At 39.1% G+C, this 19,792-nt stretch overlaps 1 protein-coding gene across 8 annotated transcripts in view; it reads left to right on the plus strand.

Annotated features, from left to right (window-relative positions):
• PARP11 (poly(ADP-ribose) polymerase family member 11) overlaps window positions 1–19,792 on the plus strand; it is a 58,810-nt gene that overhangs the window by 16,569 nt on the left and 22,449 nt on the right. For all 8 annotated transcript variants that reach the window (XR_004059526.1, XR_004059527.1, XM_010359140.2 and 5 more), the window contains one exon: window positions 19,047–19,175. Coding sequence is in view for 6 of the 8 variants with exons in the window: in XM_010359140.2 (XP_010357442.1) it covers window positions 19,047–19,175 (129 nt within the window). In the remaining 2 variants the exon portion in view is untranslated. The remainder of the gene's footprint in view (window positions 1–19,046; window positions 19,176–19,792) is intronic.

Raw genomic sequence — 19,792 nt, forward strand, 5'->3', positions numbered from 1 at the left:
TCAAAGGGAATGCTTCCAGTTTTTGCCCATTCAGTATGATATTGGCTGTGGGTTTGTGATAAATAGCTCTTATTATTTTGAGATACATTCCATCAATACCTAGTTTATCGAGAGTTTTTAGCATGAAGGGCTGTTGAATTTTGTCGGAGGCCTTTTCTACATCTATTGAGATAATCATGTGGTTTTTGTGTTTGGTTCTGTTTATGTGATGGATTACATTTATTGATTTGCGTATGTTGAACCAGCCTTGCATCCCAGGGATGAAACCAACCTGATCTTGGTGGATAACCTTTTTGATGTGCTGCTGGATTGGCTTTGTCGGTACTTTGTTGAGGATTTTTGCGTCGATATTCATCAGGGATATTGGTCTAAAATTCTCTTTTGTGTGTGTGTGTCTCTGCCAGGCTTTGGTATCAGGATGATGCTGGCCTCATAAAATGAGTTAGGGAGGATTCCCTCTTTTTCTATTGATTGGAATAGTTTCACAAGGAATGGTACCAGCTCTTCTTTGTACCTCTGGTAGAATTTGACTGTAAATCTGCTGGTCCTGGACTTTTTTTGGTTGGTAAAATATTAATTATTGCCTCAATTTCAGAGTCTGTTATTGGTCTATTCAGAGATTCAACTTCTTTCTGGTTTAGTCTTGGGAGGGTGTATGTGTCCAGGAATTTATCCATTTCCTCTAGATTTTCTAGTTTATTTGCATAGAGATGTTTATGGTATTCTCTGATGGTAGTTTGTGTTTCTATGGGATTGGTGGTGATATCTCCTTTATCATTTTTTATTACATCTATTTGATTCTTCTCTCTTTTCTTCTTTATTAGTCTTGCTAGTGGTCTATTTTCTTGATCTTTTCAAAAAACAAGCTCCTGGATTCATTTATTTTTTTGAAGGGTTTTTTTGTGTCTCTATCTCCTTCAGTTCTGCTCTGATCTTAGTTATTTCTTGCCTTCTGCTAGCTTTTGAATGTGTTTGCTCTTGCTTCTCTAGTTCTTTTAATTGTGATGTTAGGGTGTCGATTTTAGATCTTTCCTGCTTTCTCTTGTGGGCATTGAGTGCTATAAATTTCCCTCTACACACTGCTTTAAATGTGTCCCAGAGATTCTTGTACGTTGTGTCTTTGTTCTCATTGGTTTCAAAGAACATCTTTATTTCTGCCTTCATTTTGTTATTTACCCAGTAGTCATCCAGGAGCAGATTGTTCAGTTTCCATGTAGTTGAGTGGTTTTGAGTGAGTTTCTTTTTTTTTTTTTTTTTTGAGACGGAGTCTTGCTCTGTCGCCCAGGCTGGAGTGCAGTGGCCAGATCTCAGCTCACTGCAAGCTCCGCCTCCCGGGTTCACGCCATTCTCCTGCCTCAGCCTCCCGAGTAGCTGGGACCACAGGTGCCCACCACCTTGCCCGGCTAATTTTTTGTATTTTTAGTAGAGACAGGGTTTCACCGTGTTAGCCAGGATGGTCTCGATCTCCTGACCTCGTGATCTGCCCGTCTCGGCCTCCCAAAGTACTGGGATTACAGGCTTGAGCCACCGTGCCCGGCCTTGAGTGAGTTTCTTAATCCTGTGTTCTAATTTGATTGCACTGTGGTCTGAGAGACAGTTTGTTATGATTTCTGTTCTTTTACATTTGCTGAGGAATGCTTTACTTCCAACTATGTGGTCAATTGTGGAATAAGTGCGACGTGGTGCTGAGGAGAATGTATATCCTGTTGATTTGGGGTGAGAGTTCTGTAGATGTCTATTAGGTCTGCTTGGTGCAGAGCTGAGTTCAAGTCCTGGATATCTTTGTTAGCCTTCTGTCTCATTGATCTATCTAATATTGACAGTGGGGTGTTAAGTCTCCCATTATTATTGTGTGGGAGTCTAAGTCTCTTTGTAGGTCTCTAAGAACTTATTTTATGAATCTAGGTGCACCTGTATTAGGTGCATATATATTTAGGATAGTTAGCTCTTCTTGTTGAATTGATCCCTTTACCATTGTGTAATGGCCTTGTCTCTTTTGATCTTTGTTGGTTTAAAGTCTGTTTTATCAGAGACTAGGATTGCAACCCCTGCTTTTTTTTTGCTTTCCATTTGCTTGGTAGATCTTCCTCCATACCTTTATTTTGAGCCTGTGTGTGTCTGTGCACATGAGATGGGTCTTCTGAATACAGCACACTGATGGGTCTTGACTCTTTATCCAATTTGCCAGTCTGTGTCTTTTAATTGGGGTATTTAGCCCATTTATATTTAAGGTTAATATTGTTATCTGTGAATCTGATCCTGTCATTATGATGTTAATTGGTTATTTTGCCCGTTAGTTGATGCAATTTCTTCCTAGCATTGATGGTTTTTACTGTTTGACATGTTTTTGCAGTGGCTGGTACTGGTTGTTCCTTTCCGTGTTCAGTGCTTCCTTCAGGAGCTCTTGTAAGGCAGGTCTAGTGGTGACAAAATCTCTCAGTATTTGCTTGTCTGTAAAGGATTTTATTTCTCCTTCACTTATGAAGCTTGGTTTGGCTGGATATTAAATTCTGGGTTGAAAAGTCTTTTCTTTAAGAATGTTGAATATTGGCCCCCACTCTCTTCTGGCTTATAGAGTTTCTGCCAAGAGATGCGCTGTTAGTCTGATGGGCTTCCCTTTGTGGGTAACCCGACCTTTCTCTCTGGCCGCCCTTAACATTTTTTCCTTCATTTCAACCTTGGTAAATCTGATAATTATGTATCTTGGGGTTGCTTGTCTCGAGGAATATCTTCGTGGTGTTCTCTGCATTTCCTGAATTTGAATGTTGGCCTGCCTTGCTAGGTTGGGGAAGTTCTCCTGGATAATATCCTGAAGAGTATTTTCCAGCTTGGTTCCATTCTCCCCGTCACTTTCAGGTACACCAATCAAACGTAGATTTGGTCTTTTCACATAGTCCCACATTTTTTGGAGGCTTTGTTCATTTCTTTTTCCTCCAAACTTCTCTTCTCGCTTCATTTCCTTAATTTGATCTTCAGTCGCTGATACCCTTTCTTCCACTTGATCAAATCGGCTACTGAAGCTTGTGCATGCGTCACGTAGTCCTCATGCCATGGTTTTCAGCTCCATCAGGTCATTTAAGGTCTTCTCTACACTGTTTATTCTAGTTAGCCATTCGCATAATCTTTTTTAACGGTTTTTAGCTTCCTTGTGATGTGTTCAAATATCCTCCTTTAGCTCAGAGAAGTTTGTTATTACCGACCTTCTGAAGCCTTTTTGTGTCAGCTCGTCAAAGTCATTGTCTGTCCAGCTTTTTTCTGTTGCTGGTGAGGGGCTGCGATCCTTTGGAGGAGAAGAGGAGCTCTGGTTTTTAGAATTTTCAGCTTTTCTGCTCTGGTTTCTCCGCATCTTTGTGGTTTTATCTACCTTTGGTCTTTGTTGATGGTGACCTACAGATGGGGTTTTGGTGTGGATGTCTTTTTTGTTGACGTTGATGCTATTCCTTTCTCTTTGTTAGTTTTCCTTCTAACAGTCAGGTCCCTCAGCTGCAGGTCTGTTGGAGTTTGTTGTAGGTCCACTCCAGACCCTGTTTGCCTGGGTATCCCAGCGCAGGCTGCAGAGGAGCAAATATTGCAGAACAGCAAATATTGCTGCCTGATCCTTCCTCTTGGAAGCTTCGTCTCAGAGGGGCACCTGGCTGTATGAGGTGTAAATTGGCCTCTATTGGGAGGTGTCTCCCAGTTAGGCTACGTGGGGGTCAGGGACCCACTTGAGGAGGCAGTCTGTCCGTTCTCAGAGCTCAAATACCATGCTGGGAGAACCACTGCTCTCTTCAGAGCTGTCAGACAGGGACATTTAAGTCTGCAGAAGTTTCTGCTGCCTTTTGTTCAGCTATTTCCTGCCTCCAGAGGTGGAGTCTAGAGAGGCAGGCAGGCCTCGTTGAACTGCACTGGGCTCCACCCAGTTCAAGCTTCCCGGCTGCTTTGTTTCCCTACTCAAGCCTCAGCAATGGCAGATGCCCTTCCCCCAGCCAGGCTGCTGCCTCACAGTTTGATCTCGGACTGCTGTGCTAGCAGTGAGCAAGGCTCCATGGGCGTGGGACCTGCTGAGCCAGGCGCGGGATATAATCTCCTGGTGTGCCGTTTGCTAAGACCATTGGAAAAGTGCAGTATTTGGGTAGCAGTGTCCCGATTTTACTGGTACAGTCTGTCACAGCTTCCCTTGGCTAGGAAAGGGAAATCCCTCAACCCCTTGTGCTTCCTGGGTGAGGTGATGCCCTGCCCTGCTTTGGCTCGACCTCTATGGACTGCACCCACTGTCCAACCAGTCCCAGTGAGATGAACCGGGTACCTCAGTTGGAAATGCAGAAATTACCCATCTTCTGCATCAGTCACGCTGGGAGCTGCAGACTAGAGCTGTTCCTGTTTGGCCATCTTGGAATGGACGCCCCCCTCCCCCAAGCGCTGTATCTTTTCTTAAATTTCTGCAACATGCCCGTTGAATATTCAGTGTTCTTTTCAATTTTCAGTTCATCACGACGTTTCATTATTTCATGATCAGCATACTATTAAGTGTGGATTCCCTGTGATTCTGGTGGACTACCCTTTCAATACTTGAACAAGATTTCAGTTTTAGCTTTTTGCAGGAGTTTTCTATTTTTATTAACTTCTGTTCATTACTTTCAACATAGAACTTTTATAGTTGGTCCTTCTCTTTCTTCAGATCATATGTATAGTGGTCATTTCAACACCATACTCTTCTGTAACATATTTCAGACTTAACACTGCTGCCCAGTTGCTATAACAGCTTGACTTTCTGTTCTGTAGATAAATATAAATGCTTTCTTTTTTTTCATAACACTATTATCCATAGTGGTATCTGCAGGCCTTTTTGACCTTGTCAACAGTATCTTTATACTGCAGACCAGAGAATAAGAAAAAAACACAGTAATGCACGTAGATATTGGCCTCTTGTGGGGCATTGTGAGGAACCTGCCATTGGCACATCCAGCCTGCAGATATGCTATCCAGCCTGCACGAATGGCACATCTACCCTTTGTGGCCATGCTTGCGTGGGGGAATCTGGACATGTGAGGAAAATATATATTACAGCTGAAAGGGCTTGGGAAAGTATTTTTTCCCTAGAATAAACTGTATGTTATACTCTTTCATTTTGACTGTGACCCATCACATGAGGTCAGGAGTAGAATTTTCCTCTCATCGCCTTATGTAAAGGCTCAAAAAGTTTCAGATTTTGGAGGATTTCTGATTTTAGATTTTTGGATTGGGGTGTTCAACTGATATATATTATGCTATATATATAATGTCTATATGTGTTACCAACCCAACTATACATTTTTATCATTACTTTACATAATTGTGTGTCTTTTAAGGAAGCTGATAGAGAAAGGGGAGAACAAGTATGTAGCATCTACATATTTAATTTATTACATATACCTTCTTACTGTGATTCTTCTTGTGGATTTGAGTTACCATATGGTATTATTTCCTTCTCCAATATATCTTTGTTCCCACCTGCCTTCTTGGTGCTGCTATTGTATATTTAACAATTCTGTATATTATAGGCATAATTATACAATTAAATATATATTTAAAAAATTGATATATAATAGACATACATATTTTCAGGACACACGATAATTTAATAAATTCACATAAAATTTACATATGAAATCAGGGTAATGTGATATCTATCACCTTAAATACTTGTCTTCTTTATGCTAGAAACCAGACTATTCCCTTCTAGCTATTTTGAAATGTACAATAGATTATTATAAACTACAGTCACCCTACTGATCTGTTGAACACTAGGTCTTATTACTTCTAGGTCTTATTTCTTATATCTAACTGTATATATATATATATATTTTTTTTTTTTTTTTGAGACGGCGTCTCGCTCTGTCGCCCAGGCTGGAGCGCAGTGGCCGGATCTTAGCTCACTGCAAGCTCCGCCTCCCGGGTTTACGCCATTCTCCTGCCTCAGCTTCCCGAGTAGCTGGGACTACAGGCGCCCGCCACCTCGCCCGGCTAGTTTTTTGTATTTTTAGTAGAGACGGGGTTTCACCATGTTAGCCAGGATGGTCTCGATCTCCCGACCTCGTGATCCACCCGTCTCGGCCTCCCAAAGTGCTGGGATTACAGGCTTGAGCCACCGCACCTGGCCTATAATAGTTTTTCAATAATTTTCTTAGGTTATCACCTATAAATAATGCTAATTGTGTAATAATTTTTCTAGAAACAAGTTCTTGCCATGTTACCCAGGTTGGTATGGAACTCCTAGGCTCAAGCAGTCTGCCCACCTTGGCCTCCCAAAGTGCTGAGATTACAGGCGTGAGCCACCGCGCCCGGCCCTAACTATATTTTTACCCGTTAATCAACCTCTTTTAATCACTCTCTCCCCCTGCCCTTCCCAGCCTCTGGTAACCACCAATCTACTTTGTCTCTTCATGAGTTCCACTTATTTAGCTCCCACATATGAATGAGAACGGGTGATACTTGTCTTTCTGTGCTCGGCTTATTTTACTTAGCATAATGAATTCTCATTCTATCCATGTCGCTGCCAATGTCATGACTCCATTCTTTTCTTACAGCTGGATAATCCATTGCGTTTCTAAACCAGATCTTCTTTATCCATGGATGGATGCTTAGGTTGATCCCTATCTTGGCTATCACGAATCATTCTGCACTAAATACGGGATTGCAGATATCTCTTCACTATATTGATTTTTTTTTCTTTTAGGTATATACTCAGTAGTGGTGTTGCTGGGTAATATGTTAGTTCTATTTTTTTTTTTTTTTTCCTGAGGCATCTCCATAGTTTTCCATGGTGACTGTTCTTATTTACATTCCCACCAACAGTATACGAGGGTTCCATTTTCTCCGGGTCCTTGCTAGCATTTGTTATTCTTTGTCTTTTTATAAAAGCTGTTTTAACTGAGGTGAGATGATGTCTCATTGTGGTTTTGGTTTGCATTTCTTTGAAAATTAGTGATTTTGAGCATTTTCTCATATACCTGTTGGTAATTTGTATGTCTTTTGAGAAATATCTATTCAGGTCTTTTGCCCGCTTTTAAATTGGATTATTTGTGGGTTTTGTTTTTCTTTTGCTGTTGAATTATTTGAGCTCCTTATATATCCTTATTATTAATCAGTTGCCACATTGATAGTTTGCACGTATTTTCTCCCGTTCTGTGACTTGTTTCTTCACTTTGTTGATTGTTTCCTTTGTTGTGTAGACTCTTTTTAGTTTGATGTAATTCCAGTGATCCATTTTTGCTTTGGTTGCAGTGCTTTTGAGGTCTTACACAAAAAATCTTGCCCAGACCAATGTTCTGATTTCCCCAATGTTTTCTTCTAGTAGTTTCATAGTTTCAAATCTTAGATTTAAGTCTTTAAATTTGATTTGATTTTTTAATATGGTTAGAGATAGTGGTATGGTTTTATTTTTCTGCAAATTGGATAGTCTTTTTTTTTTTTTTTTTTTTTTTTTTTTTTTTTTTTTTTTTTGAGACGGAGTCTCGCTCTGTCACCCAGGCTGGAGTGCAGTGGCCAGATCTCAGCTCACTGCAAGCTCCGCCTCCCGGGTTCACACCATTCTCCTGCCTCAGCCTCCCGAGTAGCTGGGACTACAGGCGCCGCCACCTCGCCCGGCTAGTTTTTTGTATTTTTAGTAGAGATGGGGTTTCACCGTGTTAGCCAGGATGGTCTCGATCTCCTGACCTCGTGATCCGCCCGTCTCGGCCTCCCAAAGTGCTGGGATTACAGGCTTGAGCCACCGCGCCCGGCCGAATTGGATAGTCTTTATCCAGTTTTTCTAGCACCATTTATTAAAGAGACTGTTCCCATTCTATGTTCCTGGTGACTTTGTTGAAATGAGTTAGCTGTAAATGTGTGGATTTATATCTGGGTTCTCTATTCTGTTCCATTGGTCTATGTGTCTGTTTTTATGCAAGTATCATGCTGATTTGATTACTATAGCTTTGTAGTATATTTTGAAGTTGGGTAATGTGAGGCCTCCAGCCTTGCTTTTGCTCAGGATTGCTTTAGCTATTCAGGGTCTTTTGTGGTTCTATATAAATTTTAGGATTTTTTGTTCGTTTGTTTATTTCTGTGAAGAATGTCATTGGTATTTTGATAGGGATTATGTTGAACCTGTAAATTGCTTTGGGTGGTATTGTCATTTTAACAATATTAATTGTTTCAGTTCGTGAGCATGGAATGTCTTTCCATTTGTTATGTCTTTAATTTCTTTCATAAGCATTTTATAGTTTTTCCTGTATAGATCTTTCATTTTAGTTAAATTGACTTCTATGTATTTTATATTATTTGTAGCTATTGTAAATTGAATTGCTTTTTTGATTTCTTTTTTAGATTGTTTGTTCTTGGCATATATAAATGCTACTGATTTTTTGTACGTTGATTTTTGTATCCTGCAGTTTTACTGAATTTATCAGTTCTAACAAGTTTTTGGTGGAGTTTTTAGGTTTCTTTAAGAATAGGATTATGTCTTCTGTCAACAAAGGAAATTTAACTTCTTTTTCTCCAATTTGGTTGCCATTTATTTCTCTTTCTTGCCTAACTCTTGCCAGGACTTCCAGTATCGTGTTGAGTAACAGTAGTGAAACTGGACATCCTTGTCTTGTTCCAGATTTTAGAGGAAAGGCTTTTAATTTTTTCCCATTTAGTGTGTTATTAGCTGTGGGTTTGTCATCTGGCCTTAGCAGATATGTTTCTTCTATATCCAGTTTGTTGAGGGTTTTTATTATTAGAAGATGTTGAATTTTATCAAATGCTTTTAAAGCATCTATTAAAATGATTATATGGTTTTTCTTCTTGGTTCTGTTGTGATCTGTCATGTTGATTGATTTGCGTATGTTGAACCATCCTTGCATCCTTGAGATGTGAATCTCACTTGATCATGGTGAATGATTTTTTTAATGTGTTGTTGAATTCAGTTTGCTCGTATTTTATTGAGGATTTTTGCATCTATGTTCATGGGTGATATTGGCCCATGGTTTTCTTTGTTTGTTGTGACCTTATTGGGTTTTGATATAAGGATAATGCTGTCTTGTAGAATGAGTTTGAAGTATTTCTTCCTTTTCAAGTTTTTTGAAGAGTTTGAGTAGAATTGGCATTAGTTCTTTAAATGTTTGGTAGAATTCAGCAGTGAAGCCATCAGGTCCTGAGCTTTTCTTTGTTGGGAGACATAATTATAGCTTCAATCTTGTTACTTGTTATTGGTTTGTTTAGGTTTTAATTTTCTTTATTTTTCCTCTTCTTTCTCTTCTTCTCTTTTCTTTTCTTTCTTCCTACAGGATCTCTCTCTGTTGGCCAGGCTGGAGTGCAGTGGTGCAGTCATAGCTCACTGCAGCTTTACATGCTGCACCTCAAGTGATACTCCCACTCCCACCTCAGCCTCCCAAGTATTTGGGACCACAGGCACATGCCCAGCTAATTTTTAAATTTTGTGCAGAGACAGAGTTTTGCTGTGTTGCCTAGGCTGGTCTTGAACTCCTGGCCACAAATGATCCTCCTACCTCAGCCTCCCAAAATACTGGGATTACAGGCATGAGCCACTGCACGCAGCCTGTTCAAGTTTTCTATTTCTTTCTTTCTTTTTTTTTTTTTGAGATGGAGTCTTGCTCTGTTGCCCAGGCTGGAGTGCAGTGGCACAGTCTTGGCTCACTGCAAGCTCTGCCTCCCGGGTTCATGCCATTTTCCTGGCTCAGCCTCCCGAGTAGCTGGGACTGCAGGTGCCTGCCACCACACCTGGCTAATTTTTTTTGTATTTTTAGTAGAGACGGGGTTTCACCGTGTTAGCCAGGATGGTCTCGATCTCCTGACCTTGTGATCCGCCCACCTCGGCCTCCCAAAGTGGTGGGATTACAGGCGTGAGCCACTGCGCCTGGCCCAAGTTTTCTATTTCTTTATGATTTAATCATAGTAGATTGAATATGTCCAGGAATTTTTCAATTTCCTCTCGGTTTTCCAGTTTGTTGGCATGTTGTTTATAATAGTCTCTAATAATTCTTTGTATTTATTCTGGTCTCAGTTGTCACCTTTTTCATTTCTGATTTTATTTATTTGGAGCTTCTCTTATTTTTCTTAGTCTCACTAAGACTAAGAATTGTCAATTTTAGTTTATCTTTTGAAAAATGCGGCTTTGCTTTTTAAGTCTCAATTTTTTTAGTGCTCTGATATTTATTATTTCTTTCCTTCTGTTAATTTTGGATTTGGTTTATTTTTGCTTTTCTAGTTCCTTAAGGTGTGCATTGTTAGATTGTTGTAGTTTTCTTCTTTTTTTAAAGTGTAGTTTTTTGATACAGATGTTTATTGCTGTAAACTTCTCTGTTAGTACTGCTTTTATTGTATTCCATAGCTTTTGGTATTTTGTATCTCCACTTTCATTTGCTTTAAGAAATTTTAAATTTCCTTCTTAATTTCTTCATTGGCTAGTTGGTCATTTTGGAGCATGTTGTTTAATTTCCATGTTTTTGTGCAGTTTCCAAAGTTCCTCCTTTCTTTGGTTTCTAGTTTCATTTCATTGTGGTCAGAAAAAATAATTGATATGATTTCTGCTTTTTTGTTGAGACTTTTTGTGACCTAAGATATGGCCTATTCTGAAGAATATTTCCTGTGTTGATGAAAAGAATGTGTGTTCTGCAGCCATTGGGTGAAATGTTCTGTAAATGACAGGCCTGTTTGATCTAGTGTGTAATTTAAATCTGATGTGGTTTGTTGTTGTTGTTGATTTTCTGTCTGGAAGTCCCTTACTTTTTATTATTATTATTTTTTAAAGTTTCTTACTTTTGCTGTATTGCAGTCTGCCCCTCACTTTAAGTCTATTAATGTTTGTTTTATATGCCTAAGATCTCGGGTGTTGAGTGCATAGATGACTTATTATGTCCGCTTGCTTAGTTGACCCTATTGTCATTATTTATTGACCTTCTTTATCTCTTTTTACAGGCCTTGTTCATAGTCTATTTTATCTCTTTATAAATATGGCTACTCTGCTCTTCTTTGTTTTCCAATTGCATGGAATATCTTTATCTCTTCCCTTTCATCCTCATGTGTGTCTTTATAGGTGAGGTCGGTTTCTTGTAAGTATCATATATTTGGAATTTTTTTTTCCCCATTCAGCCACTCTGTGCTCTTTGATTCGAGAAGTGAATCTCTTTGCATTCAGGGTTATTATTTATAAGGTCGTTCTTGTTAGTTCATTTTGTTGCTTATTTTCTGGTTGTTTTGTAACTGCTCTCTTCCTTTCTTACATCTTCCTTTCTGGGTAAGTGATTTTCTCTGGTTATAGGTTTTAACTCATTGCTTTTTATTTTTAGTGGGTCTATTATAGGTTTTTGCATTATGGTTACCGCAAGACTTACGAAAACATCTTATAGATACAAGAAGCTGTAGTATAGAGAGATTAGAGATTCTTTGTAATTTAGCTATTGAGTATCTTTTTTTACCCACTAGGCCTGCCTCCTTTTAAGCACTAGATGGGGCCTTACACTCAGGTTTTTCTTAGCTCCGGTAAATAATTAGAACACTGCCCATGCTGAGTGGGAGAGGTACCAAAGAGGTTATCCTGGCAGCGCGGGAAGGCTGACTTGGGGTTTGTGCCTGGGAAACCTGTGGGTGAAGCTCCTATAATGTGGTGTTGCTGAATAGCCACTCTGATTTGGTGTCTCCTTTGATTGAGTCACAGAGCAGTTTCCAGGGTTAGAGATTGTAGTCCTACTTAACTCCTTTGTCTCTGGCTGTCTTCAGGGATAGTTCTCCCTTCAGGTACTCCCAGTGCTTCCTGTAGATTGAGGCAGGGACAGGTCTTCTGTCAGGGAACCCAAGATGGTGGGAAAGCTGGTTGGCCACCTTAATCTCACTTTTTCCAGTGTAGAAATCATGAGTCAGGGGAAAGTTTTCTGTATGCTTGATGCTGGGCTGATTTTGTGGTGAGGTATCGTGGGTAAGAAAATCCAATTCCCTTACTGTCTGCTCAGTTTTTTTTCACTCCTCTGTGTCCCTGGGAACTGCCTCTCCCTACATAATATTTGCGTTCTGGGGTATTGCTGGTGATAATCTTGGTGCTGTGTATTTGTTTTTGGTTTTCTCTGGGGGCAGGGAGTGAAGCCAGCTATCTTCTGTGCCGCCATCTTGGAACTGGCAGTTCATGCATTGGTTTATGTAGTTACTTTTAAATCAGTCAAGAGGTGAAAGGAGAAATCAGCAATTATACCTTTAAATTACTTACATAATTACCTTTACCAGCACTCTTTTGTTCTTTTTTTATCCCCCATGGATTATTAGTACTGCCTAGTATCATTTCAGCCTAATAAACTTCCTTTGTTATTTCTTGTAAAGCAGGTTTGCTAGCAATGAATTCTCTCCGTTTTTGTAATTGTGGCAATATCTTTATTTCACCTTCATTTTTGAAAGATAGTTTTGCTGGTATAAGATTCTTGGTTGATAGGTGCTTTTTTTTTGTTTGTTTGTTTTTTACTTTATGTACTCGGAGAATGTTGCCTCCTCATCTTTGGCCTTTAGCATTTCTGATGAGAAGTCAGCTGTTAATCTCATTAGGATTCTCTTACATGTGATCAGTTGTTTTTCTCTTCCTGATTTTAAGATTTTCTGTTTGTCTTTGACTTTCCAAATTTTGACTTTGATGTGTCTGTATTTGGATCTCTGTGTTTTTCCCTTTTGGAATGTATTGAGCTTCTTGGATGTATAGATTTATGTCTACACACACACACGTATAGATGTGTGTGTGTGTATATATATACATGTGTATATATATGTGTGTGTGTCTATATATAAAATGTACAAATTTGGATAGTTTTACTTTCTTTAAGGTTTTTCCTGTGCCTTTCTCTCTCTCCTCAGCTTCTGATACTCCAGTTATTTATATGTTGGTGCACTTAGTGGTATCCCACATTTCTCTAATGCTCTGTTTATTTTTCTTTAATTTTTTTCTTTCCTTTCTTACATTTCATCTATTACATAATGTCTGTTCATTTATGTTCAAGTTTGCTGATATTTTCTTGTTCACAGAGCTACCACTGGGCCTTTCTAGTGAGTTTTTCATTTTACTTACTATACTTTTCGACTCCAGAATTTCCATTTGGTTATTTTAAATTATTTCTCTCTTTATCGATACTATTTATTTGATGAGACATTGTCATCATAATTTCCCTTAGCCTGTTAAGCATAGCTTCATTTAGGTCTTTGAACATATTTGTATTAATTGCTTGGAAGTGTTTGTTTGCTCAGTCTACCACCTGTGCGCCATCTGGAGGCAGCGTCTTTTGGTTTTCTATGGGTATTGCTCACATCTTTGTGGAGTTTTTTTTTTATGTCTCATAATTCTTTTCTTGAAAACTGGATATTTTAAGTAACATGGCAACTCTGGATGCTGATCCCTATTGTGATTGTTTGTTTATTGGTTTATGTGTTTAGTGATACAGCTGAACAAATTCTGTCAAGTCCATTTTCCTCACAATGTGTAGCTTCTAATATCCCAGCTCAGGTTTTTCCCCATTGTTCTTAATCTCTTAGCCTGACTACTTATGTGGCATTTCTGGATTGGCATAGACTACGTACTGGTCACAGATTGTGTTTACTTTCCTTTAGGTAGTTAGATTTTTACCCTTAAGTGTTAAATGTGTGTGTGGCTTGGTGGCTGCTATCATAGTTCAGGGAGTTTACTTTTTTTTTTTTTTGGTCCTACATTTAGCCAAGTACTAGTAGCTTGGAAGTTAGTTCCTGAGAGGGCCCAACCTTCGGCATGTACACAGTATTCCAGACTTCCAGGGATGATAGTGCTGTTTCATTTAACCCTGGCTTCGTAGGAATTGCCCCTGGGTCAGAGTAGCTTCTGTTAAGTTGTGTTTAACCAGAAGTTGTGGTTAAGACCCTTGTGCCAGTGAAGTTTCTACGCTGTGTTGATGACTATATGTATAGCTTAGAGAATGTTTTCAAGACCGCCCCATGTTCTGCCCTGATCATTCCTGGGTGGATACAGCCTAGTGTTTTTATAGTGCCTTTCTGACTCCTCTATGATCTCAGAGGGCTCTTCTTGCCTCTCTGTGGTTCTCTGCATTAAACTTCTGCCTGCTCTGCCATTCTGCTTGTATTGGAGCTCCTAGCCTTTCTTGTTTTTCATTAAGATTTCCACTGTTTTCTTTCTTTTTTGTTGAGATGGAGTGTTGCTCTTGTCGCCCGGGCTAGAGTGCAATTGCGTGATGTCGGCTCATTGAAACCTTTGCCTCCGGGGTTCAATCGGTCCTCTTGTCTCATCCTCCTGAGGAGCTGGAACTATAGGTGCCCGCCATCACGGTTGGCTAATTTTTTGTGTTTTTAGTAGAGATGGGGTTTCACCATGTTGGCCAGGCTGGTCTCAAGCTCCTGGCCTCAGGTGATCTGCCTGTCTTGGCCTCCCAAAGTGCTGGGATTACAGGCGTGAGCCACTGCACTGGCCCCACTGTTTTTGATAATGCACTTAGGCATGGGCTTCTCCTCTCTGTTCCAGATAATGTCAGTCCTCTCAGGTGGAAATGTAGAGCTCTTTGTCCTTATGGCCTGTCTTTCCCCCTGAGCAAAATCTCCATGCCACTGCACCTGGGGCTGAAGGTGAGAGCCTTTTTTTTCCCCAGAGTAGCACTCCATTCTTAGAGTGGTCACTGGGGTGGTGGTAGCAGCCCTTGGGAGCAAGTTGGGGCGGTGGCAGTCAGGGCCCAGTATTCTCAGCCTGCTGTACCTGGAATAGAACTTCCACCGTTTGAATGGGGGCTGTGTAGGGGAAGAGAGACCGGTCCTCTGTGTCACCTCTCCAGAACAGAGCTTCTGCACCTCTGGGCTGAAGGAGAGGAGAAACACCAGCAGCCTTCGCCTCCCAGGGTAAAACTAGCCACAGTCCGGGAGCCTGAGGGAGGGGGAGCCCTCTGCCTGTCTTTTGGCTACATGTACCGCAGGTGGAGCCTTCATAACACAGACCTGGTAGGATGTGAGAAATGGTGGTTTGTAACTCAAATGCCACAGACTCTAACTTGTTCTGAGATTTAGTAAATTTTCTTGGATGAATGTTTCTCCACTTTCTGTATGCCCTTAGTACAATTTCCAGAGACTTTAAATGTTTGTTTTTTAAAATAATTTTTGCAGTTTTTAATTTTTAATTAATTAATTTTTGTGAGACAGGGTCCTGCTCTGTTGTCCAAGCTGGAGTGCAGTGGCATGATCTTAGCTCACTGCAGCCTCAAACTGCTAGGCAGTCCTTCCATCTCAGCCTCTCAAGTGGCTGGGACTACAAGCATGCATCAGCGTGCCTGAGTAATTTTTATTTTATTTTTTTGTGGAGATGGAGTCTCACTATATTGTCAGGCTTGCCTCAAACTCCTGGCCTCATGTGAACCTTCCTTCTCAGCCTCACAAAGCCCTGGGATTACAGGTGTGAGCCACCATGCCCAGCCTACTAGTTTTTAAAATGTAGTTTTGCCAGTTCCACTGAGCTCTTTGTTCTGTCATTCTGGAAGTTCTTGTTCATTTTTAAGCTTTTAAGATCAGGTTTGGGATCTTCTTTATATGTAGAGGCAAGGAAGTTATTATTACCAAATATGATTTCCTCAAGATACTATACTCATGCTAACAAAATAAATTATAGTCTGTTGTAGTAAACTAAAATTTATGTCAGAAAACTTGAAACCAGTCTGGGAGGCAGCATTATTTTCCTTATATAGACCAGGATTTTGACTTTAAACTCATTTTCCACACAGCTTTTCAATTTGATGATCCAGACTGACTGTTCCCAGGCTCTGTAAATAAAGATTCTCTTTGTAACAGATAACATGAAGACAAGCTCTACCAGCATACCCATTGCCCTGGAAACTTTACAAAATGCTTTACTGCTTTGTACTAGCTTTTTTTTTCTTCCCAGCCTGCTTCTAATTACAAACAGGAAAATCAGACAGGATGTGGCCTTGTGACTGAACAAGTTCATTCATCTAACATCATTAAATACCTACTTCATAAGCGATAACTGGTGGATATTCTTTTTATTACCTATAAATGTGTCCTAGCCTAGAGCCATTCTTACTATGGTTGCGGCATTTTAAAGTTATTAATTTAAATTTGACTTAACTCTTTGAGCATAATTATGCAAAATAGTCATTTCTTTGTAGAGAAAACTTACTGTAGAAAATCGAAATGTTTAATCTTATAAAATGCATCTTTTGAAAGAAACCCAGAGCATGTGTGAAGCAAAGGAGAGGAGAAATAGCTGTGCATGTGTGAAAGGAGGCAGTGCGGCTTGGTCACGCAGGGGGAAGAACTGAGGTTCAGGAGGCCTTAGGTGTTTCTTTAATCTTCTCTGTACTGCTGGCTATGAATCTAGACTAAAAACTTATATTATTCTCTGCTTTGTTTTTTTTCCTGACTTTAATTGGAAAATAATCACTTTTCTCTCCTGCACATTGAATTGTGGAGGAAAATAAATAGTGTAAATTGATAAGGAATTTTATAAGATTTGAAGTGCTTTAGAATTGTTCAATACAATGGTACCTGTCTATAGGGCTGTCCTCTCTAAAACTGTGACAAATACAAGATGGGGCTGTCCGAAGTCCCACCCAAAGCTACTTATAACAGAAAGCTCTGAAAGGATGTTGCTGAAACACTTTCATTTGTGACCTGGCCTACAGCAAAGTCTTAGGTAAGGTGTTTTACAGCAGAGCACACGTGTATATGTATGCTGTATAAAGGGAACTTTTCTCTTTTCCATTCTCTTTTCTAATAGAGAAAAGATAGAATTCATAAGGCAAATATTTTTAACTGTTAGCTCCAATCTCATTCTTCCAAATTTTTCTGGTTATTTTCAGAAGAAAAGCTAAATTTAGGTCACATTTGCTTTCTTTCTCTCTTTCTCACAGTTAAATGGCCAAATGAAATTAACATTAATTTAAAAAAGCAGTAGGAATTGTGAATAGTTTACTGGACAGTTTGATCTTAAACTTTAAATCATTGTCTTTATTATGTGGTTAAAATAGATAAGGTAAATAGTGGGTCCTAAACCAGAAGCCTTTGATCCTAGGGTGTTCTATGTTTCATTTCTTAGAAGCCAATCGAATTTAAAACATGAAGAAAAAGTGGGAAATAATCATAAAGCATTGCTTGAGTTTCCAAACATATATAAAAAATAACAGACCCCCTTCACTGAGGTCAGGCACTGTACTTGGTACTTTACTGCATTGTCTCATTCATTTGTACCAACAACCCAGTGAGGAAGGAGTCGATCATTTTTCATTTTGTGAAGAGCCAACTGTGGCCTAGACAAGGTGATAGAGACTTATTCCAGGTTACTACCGCTTCTAAAAATAGGATGGACATTTTAAATGATGAAATTAAAAGGCAAATACTTTCTAAATTGCCCAGTAGTACATATTCGTTGTAAAAAAAAAAAAATCAATGATACAGGAAATCAAATTTTTATCAAATCATCAATAACTCTGTGTTTTTATATGTGTATTATTATACACACACAAACACAGAGTGAGAGAGAGAGAGCTCTGAAAGATACTCAGTGAAAATTTTTTTTTTTTTTTTTTTTGAGACGGAGTCTCGCTCTGTCGCCCAGGCTGGAGTGCAGTGGCCGGATCTCAGCTCACTGCAAGCTCCGCCCCCCAGGTTTACGCCATTCTCCTGCCTCAGCCTCCCATGTAGCTGGGACTACAAGCGCCCGCCACCTCGCCCGGCTAGTTTTTTATATTTTTTAGTAGAGACGGGGTTTCACCGTGTTAGCCAGGATGGTCTCGATCTCCTGACCTTGTGATCCGCCCGTCTCGGCCTCCCAAAGTGCTGGGATTACAGGCTTGAGCCACCACGCCCGGCCACTCAGTGAAATTATAGTATTGGCTAACCCTGGAGAAGAAAGGTGAGAAGGTACCAGGAATGGAAGTGATGGTTAAAAAAGTCTTTAGCTTTATTTTGAATGTTCTGATTTTTTGCAAGGAGAATATTTTTTATGTAGTAGTTCTATAAACTCAATAATTTAAAAACCCTTGAAGAATGAGGACAGGAAGCCAAATTCCAGATTGAGTTTAATTTTCTTTGACCAGCCTCTTTGTCTCCTTTCTAGAGACTTCTTCATTGCAATACCCAACCAAGAATGTTTAAAACTTTTCGAAGATAATGTGTATGTGAGTTAATTGGTATAGTTAAAATTATGAACTCATTGATAATGAAGTATAAGACAGTATGTGACGGTGGTTAAGTGCATAGACCCTGAAACCAGGATGCTGGGTTTGAATCTTGACTTCCTCATTGTATGACTTCTCTATACCTTAGTTTCCTCGTTTATAAATTTGGAGTACTGATAGTATCTGTCTCTAAGTTGTTGTGAGACCTAAATGCGTTATCATCTGTGTAGTACTTAGAACAGTAGTTGGCACATAGTAAGTCATATAAAGTTTACTGTTATTGCTATTTTATCCTGACACTTAGAAAAAATGGTGGTAGATTGTTATATATACATCCAGACTTTTTTCTATGTATGTGTGTAAACATTTACATACACAGATACACACACACACATTCGCGGGGTAAGTTTATTTTTATTAAAATTGGATTCTACTGTTTCTATTTTCTTGTAATCTTTTACAGTCAACACCATATAAATATCTTTCCATGCCATTAAATCAAATGGCTGTTTAAAATAAAAATTAGATGCATTTGATCTTAAACTAGTGTGATAGCATGGGTCCTTTTGACCAAATACATGAACATAAGATAAAATTGAAATTGCTTGGGGCTATGCTGAAAACCTGAAGTGATTATTGATGTTGATATAGCTTACTTAAATGATTGAATAGACATTGGCATATTCTACCTAAGATTATTATTATTTGCCTAAATTGTTAAGCAATGATGTCCAACATTTTAAATGTTTATCTTCAGAGCCAATATGCAAGATAGAAGGCTGTTTTTAAAGTGTCATGGGAGGAAAGACACTTGAATAACACTCTTTGTAAAGAAGTAAAATGATCTGTAAAAAGTGTACTTGTTATTAATAGAATTATTTCTTCCTCCACCTCTTTCTGGCTTTTCAGGAGATGTTTCACAAAGCAGAAGAATTCTTTTCTAAAACAACAAACAATGAAGTGGATGACATGGACACATCAGATACCCAGTGGGGCTGGTTTTACTTGGCAGAATGTGGGAAGTGGCACATGTTTCAGGTAGCTCCTTTCCTTGAATTTAGCAGAAGTGTTTTCGATTCACTTAGCATCACCTTGCTAATGTATGTAAAATGAATATAAATATAGAACTTGAAGTTAAACCTTAAGGAAATAAAATCATTTAACTAAAAAAAAGTTAGAAATTATTCTAGTCTTTTTCCTTTTCGTTTCCCCAAGTTTTCACACTCATTTATTTAGAAGAAACAATATGTGTTTACTCTGTGTACAGAGGACGAATGTGACTGAGAGTTGCATGGTGTCAGTACATCTGAGCAACTCCAAATTTGGTTTGTTGGACAAAGAAAGGGAAGAACAAATCTGTATTAAACACTTCTGTACGCCAGGTGTTATGTTAGGTGTTGTACATTTATTTTCTCCCTTATCCTCACAGTAACTTGGAAGCAGATGTTAACATTCTCTCTTACAGTCAAGGAAAGTAAGACTCAGAAAAGTTGACATAATTTGTCAAGGGTCACACAGCTAGTGAAACTGAGATTTGAATCCGTACTCAAAACCTGTAGTCTTTTTTTTTACTCTACTAAACTAGAAAAGAAGACTTAATTTGAGCCACTTAGAAAGTTTGATTATTGGAATAATCTGTAAAAATTGTGATTATC

This window comes from Rhinopithecus roxellana, chromosome 10 (genome assembly GCF_007565055.1).
Source record: "Rhinopithecus roxellana isolate Shanxi Qingling chromosome 10, ASM756505v1, whole genome shotgun sequence".
Lineage (NCBI taxonomy): Eukaryota > Metazoa > Chordata > Mammalia > Primates > Cercopithecidae > Rhinopithecus > Rhinopithecus roxellana.